Source organism: Bison bison, unplaced genomic scaffold (assembly GCF_000754665.1).
Source record: "Bison bison bison isolate TAMUID 2011002044 unplaced genomic scaffold, Bison_UMD1.0 scf7180017864530, whole genome shotgun sequence".
NCBI lineage: Eukaryota > Metazoa > Chordata > Mammalia > Artiodactyla > Bovidae > Bison > Bison bison.
This window is the reverse complement of record NW_011495080.1, coordinates 7,886,549-7,895,220: the sequence shown is the minus strand read 5'-3', so window position 1 is coordinate 7,895,220 and position 8,672 is coordinate 7,886,549. Positions and strand designations below refer to the sequence as shown.

At 41.3% G+C, this 8,672-nt stretch overlaps 1 protein-coding gene across 1 annotated transcript in view; it reads left to right on the top strand.

The window, feature by feature from the left end:
- The window catches only part of STRIP2 (striatin interacting protein 2), a 53,373-nt gene that overhangs the window by 32,613 nt on the left and 12,088 nt on the right, over positions 1-8,672 (top strand). Inside the window, exon 20 of the mRNA XM_010831759.1 lies at positions 765-831. Within this exon, the coding sequence (XP_010830061.1) occupies positions 765-831 (67 nt within the window). The remainder of the gene's footprint in view (positions 1-764; positions 832-8,672) is intronic.

Genomic DNA, 8,672 nt, shown 5'->3' with positions numbered 1-8,672 from the left:
CTGACTCATGCCTGTCTCCCTGGGCTCACCGCAGAGCCTCCAGCTCCCTTGCGGTCAGCCAGGGTCTCTTTTGGGAGCAGATGCGGTTACCATCCTTGAGCTACTAGATGGGCCCAGCTGCAGGAAGCTGCCTCTGTCTCAGGCTTCCTCTTGGAGTGGCTTCTGTGGTTTTTCCCCAGAGGTCCTGGCTTTCCGAAACATCTGGTAAGACACAGGAGAGGTCTTCATTCTCACAGGTTGTTATTAACTTACTGACCAGAGACACGTTAATACATCTTTTTGTTACCTTAACGTTACTGACTGGAGATGTTTCACTTCACTTTCATAACAAATCGCCAGCCACAGGCATTAGTTTCTGCAAAACTCCTTCAGTCAATAATGTGTAAAGTGGGATGAGTTTGGGCAACATCTTTGGGCGCACAATTATATACACACAAATATACACTTAAACACAGAAACACAAATGTATACGACCTTATGTATTTCTTTAAAGAACAGAAGAGAACTGTGGCTATGCCGAGGCGCTTTCTCTGCTTTCTCTTGCCTCTGAAAGAACTCTGTCAGTCCTTCTCATGGCTATGAGGAGAGGAGACTGGATCTGGAGGTGCCTGGCACCAGAACCTTCAGTTTCAGCTGAAGTCACTAAGCAATTCTGGAAATAGATGGGGCTAGCTGAAGAGAAATAACCTTCTGCCCTTTCGGATGTAGCCGTTTGCTGCCTTTGCCATTTACCTAAAGCCTGTTCTTATCTCTGCATCTTGCAGCATCTCGGTCCTGGATTACCCATGCTGTACCATCCAGGATTTGCCGGAGCTTACTACAGAGAGCCTGGTAAGCAAGTAGGGATTTGGTAGCCTTTGAAATTGCCATGTGGCAGAGGTTGGCATTTGCTCTTCCTTTTCTTTTCTAGCCCCCTCATGCCCTGGTTTGGGAGTCTTAGATGAATAAAAGCATATTGGCAAGAGCACAGAGGTAGTAGGGGCTTAGATCTGCTGACCCAGTCGAGAAAGATTTAGAAAAGCTGAGCATAGCATTTTGTAGAGAAAAGGGTCAGTGAAAAACACTGAAGAGGAGAGGGAATTTAGAAAGATAATGGGGCTGAAACTGAGTGTAAACAGCTGTTCTGAATGGCAGGTGCATCTCTGCTGCTCTAGCCTAATTGTCTTCTTTCTTCTGTGTCACAGGCTTGTCTCATTTTCATAAGGTTATATAAACCCTGGGGTGTGTACTTCAGAAAATACTTGCCTGGGTCTTTCTGAGGCAAAATTCAATATGGCCACAGAAGGATGACCCAGAAAGTTCCTCATGCCAGAAGCAGTTCCAGGCAAATCAGAAAAGTCCCTCAGTCCTTCTGAATCCCATGAAACTGACTGATAGGCAGCACGTTGAAATCAAGTATCTACCTCCTCATGTATTATTGCTGCAGCTCCTTCGGTGTACCTAAGCCCATCCCCGTACACTGTTGCACTGGAATTGTTTATCTGTATCTGTTTTTCCATTTGACTGAAAACTCCCTGAAGGAAGAGATAGTATCATCTTTCTGTTATATCCCGAGTCTAGCACCATGTTCAGTACATGAAAGGAGCTTAATAAATGATCAGATGATGGCACCTGTGTGTGCCCCAACCCCTTGTCCCCAACTTTTAATACCTGCACAATGTCACATCAGAAAACTTCATTGTGCAAAAAGTACCTGTACCTTGTGTGGCACAGGTTTTACAGAACTGTAAGGTTTGTGACTGGAGGGGACCTGAGAAGCATTTGGCCCAACCCCATATTTCAAAGATGAGAAACCTGAGGGTTGAAGTGACTTGTCAGGTCCACTCCTCATAGCCGACAGACCTTGAATGAGAGGAAGAGCCGTGTCCTAAGACACCAAGTCTAGCTCCTTTTTAAGCACCAGAGCAGAGATTCCCTGACTTTTTTAGATATGGCCTCAGCAGAGAAGCAAGCTGGGAGCTTCTTACCTCTGCAGAGAGAGGTAATGAGTTGTCTAATCCTGTTTATGATGTTATTCAATCTTTAAAACAACTGTATGAGGTTGTCATCGGTGCTTTATAGGTGGAGAAGTTAAAAGTAGTTGAAAGTAAAGAGCCAGGGTGGAGACATGCAGCCCCACCAATCAGACTGAAATGAGGACCGCCCTTTCGAACAGAAACAGCAGTGCACGGATAGCATTAAAGCTCTACTGTGAATAGGGTATTTCAAAACACAGTCATCTTCTCAATCCCATAACTAGGGATTGATGGAAACTATACTTTTGTATCGGAGAAGGCGATACCACCCCACTCCAGTACTCTTGCCTGGAAAATCCCATGGATGGAGGAGCCTGATAGGCTGCAGTCCATGGGGTGGCTAAGAGTCGGACACGACTGAGTGACTTTACTTTCCCTTTTCACTTTCATGCATTGGAGGAAATGGCAACCCACTCCAGTGTTCTCGCCTGGAGAATCCCAGGGACGGGGGAGGCTGCGTCTATGGGGTTGCACAACTGAAGCGACTTGAGCAGCAGCATACTTTTATATATCTTCCGATTAACCTTTTGGGATATGAACATAAAATTATTGAAATAATTGTTATGCCTCTGAGAAGACTGTTGTTATCTAAGAGGGGGTGAAAGCACATACCTTTTCATAATGAAAAACAGATTTCATGCTAGGTGTTCTTATTCTTTCTGTGAAGCTACAGTGGCACCTGGTGGTTTCATTTGGTAACCACAGATTTTTTATTTTTTAGAAGTACTTCCCTGAGCCCAGTCATGGACTTAACTAGCTAGTTTACTCCACATAGATCCTCAATACAGTGGTTTGTTTGTCTAAACTAATGGCTTCTGTCCTTAGAGAGGACTAGTGTTTATATGAGTAAGATTTATCTCTTTTTTTCAGGCTCAGTGAATTAATTGTAAGCACAGCATACTGGCGTTTTAAGTACATAGTATTTTCTTTAAATAACATTTCAAGTCCCATGACTTTAAAATCGATATATATTGAAGAAAATTGAGGAAATACAGAAAAATACGGGAAAGAAAATAAAAATACCCTTAGTAAACTATTTGCATCTGTGCATGCTTGTGCGCATGCTCATTTGCTCAGTCGTGTCCGACTCTTTGCGACCCTATGGACCGTAGCCGGCCAGGCTCCTCTGTCCATGGGATTCCCCCAGGCAAGAATACTGGAGTGGATTGCCATGCCCTCCTCTAGGGAATTTTCCCGACCCAGGGATCGAACCCATGTCGCTTACATCTCCTGCATTGGCAGGTGGGTTCTTTACCACTAGCACCGCCTGGGAAGCCCAAACTACTTGTATATAACCAATGTTAATATTTGGTTGCAATTAACCATATATCTGGAGAAGGCAATGGCACCCCACTCCAGTACTCTTGCCTGGAAAATCCCATGGACAGAGGAGCCTGGTGGGCTGCAGTCCATGGGGTCACTGAGGGTCAGACACGACTGAGCGACTTCACTTTCATTTTTCACTTTCATGCATTGGAGAAGGAAATGGCGACCCACTCCAGTGTTCTTGCCTGGAGAATCCCAGGGACGGGGGAGCCTGGTGGGCTGCCGTGTCTGGGGTCGCACAGAGTCCGACATGACTGAAGTGACGCAGCAGCAGCAGCAGCAACCATATATCAGAGGGTAAAGCGTCTGCCTACAATGCGGGAGACCCGGGTTCAATCCCTGGGTTGGGAAGATCCCCTGGAGAAGGAAATGGCAACCCACTCCAGTACTCTTGCCTGGAAAATCCCATGGACTGAGAAGCCTGGTAGGCTACAGTCCATAGGGTTGCAAAGAGTCCGACACGACGGAGCAACTTCACTTTCACTTTCATATATATATATATATATATTCACTCATACACACACATATTTAAGAAAATAAGGACTTTACATGTTTCCATTCACATAGCTGCACATAATATTCCACTACTTAATTTTTTAAAAAAACGATTGTTTCATACTATTATTGGGCATTTATTACAGTGTTCTTCCTATAACTCCAAAATGAACATCCTTGCACATGAATCTTTGACCTTATCTCTGATTACTTCCTTAAGATAGATTTCTAGAAGTGGAGTTACTTGGCTAAGGTAGTCTTGATTCATATTTTTTCAGTTTTCTGAGTTTGAACTGAGTTCAACCTCATTTGGAACTCTAACTATGTATATGCTACTGCTAAGTCGCTTTAGTTGTGTCCGGCTGTGTGACTCCATGGACGGCAGCCCACCAAGCTCCGCTGTCCCTGGGGTTCTCCAGGCAAGAACACTGGAGAGGGTTGCCATTTCCTTCTCCAAACTACGTATATAATGGACATGAAATAAAGGCAAAGTTAGTGGCACATTAATTTCTAAATTCTCATTTTGTAAAAATATCTAGCTCTGCAATAGGCCATCTTTACCTATGTAATGAACAGTTTCCTCACCCCCTGGCACAGGAAGGCTTACAGTTTCTAAATTTCCAAAAGTCTATGTTCAAATTCAATCCACTAAACTAGGAAAAAATTAAAATTAAATCCCAAATATAAGAGAAGGATGATGTACATATGACTGTATGGAAGTTAGGTGTGATCTTTGGAAGGAGGTTGCTAGCAAAGGCAGGGGGTATGGCCTCAACAAGTATTGTAGGATGTTCAGCGTCTGGGTGGTTGTTTTGAGCAATGGTATGAAAAATAGGTATGTAACATGATGCTTTAGGAGTGAAATATATTAGATCTTTTATATTTATTAATATCCTTTTAACTTTATGTGTACTTTATAACATATCATGTTATTACGATAATACATTTTTGTGTGTGTGTGTGTTTCAATGATGGAAACTTTTTTTTTTTTACCTTTTTTTTTAAATTTTATTTTATTTTTAAACTTTACATAATTGTATTAGTTTTGCCAAATATCAAAATGAATCCGCCACAGGTATACATGTGTCCCAATGTTCATCGCAGCACTGTTTATAATAGCCAGGACATGGAAGCAACCTAGATGTCCATCAGCAGATGAATGGATAAGAAAGCTATGGTACATATACACAATGGAGTATTACTCAGCCATTAAAAAGAATACATTTGAATCAGTTCTAATGAGGTGGATGAAACTGGAGCCTATTATACAGAGTGAAGTAAGCCAGAAAGAAAAACACCAATACAGTATACGATAATACATTTATAATTTCTAAATAAACATACATTATATTTTGAAGTCAATGAGTATCAGAGCTAGAAGTTTCTTAGTATTTTGCCCAGTCTTACCCTCTGCTCATAAAGAAACAGGTGGAGTGGTGAAGTGTTATCCAAAGCAGAGGGTCAGAATGTACATGACCTGGCCATTTGCAAAGAAATATTTGACATTTCGTTTTAGATCAAGCAAGTGAAATTATTAAGTTCTTTTGAAAAAAAAATTATTTATTTTAGGCTGCGCTGGGGCTTTCTTTAGTTTTGGCGAGTTGGAACTACTCTCTGGTTGTGGTGTGCAGGCTTCTCATTGCAGTGGCTTCTCTAGTTGCAGAGCACAGGCTCCAGACCTTCGGCTCAGTAGTTGCAGCTCTCAAGCTCTAGAGCACAGGCTCAGTAATTGTGGTGCACTGGCTTAATTGTCCCCTGGCATGTGGGATCTTTCCAGACAAGGGATTAAACCTGTGTCCCCTGCATTGGCAGGCAATTGCTTAACCACTGGACCACCAAGGAAGGCCTGAGTTAATTCTTAAAAGGTACTTCATCACAAAATTCCTCAAATTTGGGTTTGATTTATATTCAGAAATACCTATACAAATATGTTCATATCACTTAAATTTATATGCTTGATCCTTTCATCTATCTCTATTATTTTCTCTCTTTTTCTGTATTAGTTTCTAACCCAGATATTTACAGATATTCCAGAAGATTTTTGTGTTATTGTTTTCATTTTTGTTTTATTTATGTTCAGGTATTAAGGTCTCTGGAGAAGGTAATGGCACCCCACTGCAGTACTCTTGCCTGGAAAATCCCATGGACGGAGGAGCCGTCCATGCAATTGCATTGCTAATAATGCAATTAGCATTACTGTTTCTCTATTCTAGATCAAATGTGAACATATCATAAGGTATACATCCATTTTCCATGAGGTATTTATACAAAAGAAGGACCATGGATAAATGGTGGGTTGTTTTTTTGTTTTTGCATTTTTTTCAATTTTCCTGGTTGTCACCCTTTCTGTAATGAGTGCTAGGTGGTTTTTTGTTTTTTTTTTTAACTCACATTCCCAGATCCCTCCTCAAAGCACAAATAGTTTGCTAAAGCTTCCCAGATGACTTTGAATTTTCTTTTCCTTTCCTCCATACCTCCTCACATCACTTTTAAGAATAATAACTCTTATTATACCTAGATCTAGGTCCTTAATCTAGCAGGAACTTAATTGTCAAAAATTCATATAAGAAAGTTATTCTAAAACAATGTGGGAAAAGAAGATGTAAGCTAATAATAGGATTTCATTTTCAGTTATGTGAACCATAATAAATTAAAAGAATCATTTACCAAGAAATGACTATTATTGTGAATTTTCAATCACTAAGTATTATAACTTCACAAATATTTTTGCAAATAGGTTCAAATAACTGCAGGACTGACATGGCATGAAAAACCCGAGTTTGTAATATAGAAAAGGCAGACAGTGGGCTTTGCCACTACAGCTTTAAGTGATCTTGAGCAAGTTTCCTGTAGGCTGTAGGAGTTTCATCTATAAAAGAAAGAGAGGTTAGAATTAGATGAGCATCAGCTTTCCTTAGGCTATAGAATTCTAGATTCATTATAAAACAGATAAGTTACTATTAATAATTTCAATTTCTTGCCTGAGGGAAGACAAAGACACAGAGAACTGCCCCTTTATAAAGGATTTAAATTTCCCAAAGGTGCAACTCTCTTTCTATGAGCTCACCCATGAGCCTTTCCACATGTATTTTTCCTTTCAGTAAACTTTTTACTCTTTAAAAAAATGAACAATTTCAGTTTCTCAATGAAGAGCTGGTTTTCAATTTGAAAGTAGTGTCATCACTTCGGGACTTTAATAAGCTGTTGAGGATCTTCCCTGGTGATCCAGTGGCTAAGACTCCCAATGCAGGGGGCCTGGGTTTGATCCCTGGTCAGGGAACTAGATCCCACATGCTGCAACTAAAGATCCTGAGTGCTGTAACTAGACCCAGCAGAGCAAATACATAAATATTTTTAAAAGAAAAAAAAAAAAAAAACCTGTTGAGAAGGTTTGAGTTAGATTATATTTAACACTTTGCAGCATTTCTTTAAAGGCTCAGTCATTCCCCTTTAAGGCAGGAAACTTCAATGTTTTGTTGTTGTTGGTTTTGCTTGTTTGAAGTAAGAATTACAGTAGGACATAAGAAAGAGCTCTACCATTAGGTCTGAAAGACCCTGAGAAAGAATGAGGTCAAACCATATTTTCTTTTAGTAATTATGTCTGGAATTCCTTAAGTGCGATCAGAAGATGAATAGTAACTAAAGACAGAGTGTTAGAATTCAGTGAGTACTGGAAATCTAGGTTTAAGCCCTGGTTTGGGCGCTTACCATGTGACCTTAGTCAAACTGCCTTCCTCTTTCTGGGTCTCAGGCTTTGCTTCTATGGATAACAGACTGGGACCAGAACAGTTGAGTCTCTTTCAGCGCTCAGATTCTTACCAATCTGATCTCAGTACGAAAGGAAGAAACACTCTGTTCTTCCTTTCCTCATGAGTTAATTATCCACTTAATTGGCGTAAGCCTGGGTTTTTGTTTGGCTTGGCTCACTCAGCAGAGCTGTGGATGGATCTTTGAGAACAGAACCCTTGTGCCTTAGAAATGCTCTGAAAGGGTAGGATGTGATTGCTGAACTGAATCTTCAGACCAAAGGTGTATGCAAATATTTATTTGTGAGAGTGGAACATGGGCAAATACTTTTTTTTAATTTTAGCTGGCTGAAAGTGAGTTAAGCTCTTGCTTTGAATACTGTTAAGTACCAGGAACAGGAGAATATAGCCAGCCAAGTGCTGCTGTTCACAAAATATATCCCCCCACAGAAGTTTGCATCTTACTTAATATGCTGAGTTCTTAAAGAAAGAAAGAAAGGTGACCTGCTTTAAACGAACATTAAAAAATCTTCAAGACCAGCAAATCTAGAGATTTCCCTGGTGGTCCAGTGGTTAAGACTCTGCCCTTAAACTGCAGGGGGTGTGGGTTCCATCCTTGGTCAGGAAAATAAGACCCCACATGCCATGCTGTGCATCCAGAAAATAAATAGAATCAGTTCAGTTCAGTCGCTGAGTCGTGTCTGACTCTTTGCGACCCCATGAATCACAGGACACCAGGCCTCCCTGTCCATCACCAACTCCCGGAGTTCACTCAGACTCACGTCCATCAAGTCAGTGATGCATCCTCTGTCGTCCCCTTCTCCTCCTGCCCCCAATCCCTCCCAGCATCAGAGTCTTTTCCAATGAGTCAACTCTTCGCATGAGGTGGCCAAAGTACTGGAGTTTCAGCTTTAGCATCATTCCTTCCAAAGAAATCCCAGGGCCGATCTCCTGCAGAATGGACTGGTTGGATCTCCGTACAGTCCAAGGGACAGCTCAAGAGTCTTCTCCAACACCACAGTTCAAAAGCGTCAATTCTTCGGTGCTCAGCTTTCTTCACAGTCCAACTCTCACATCCATACATGACCAC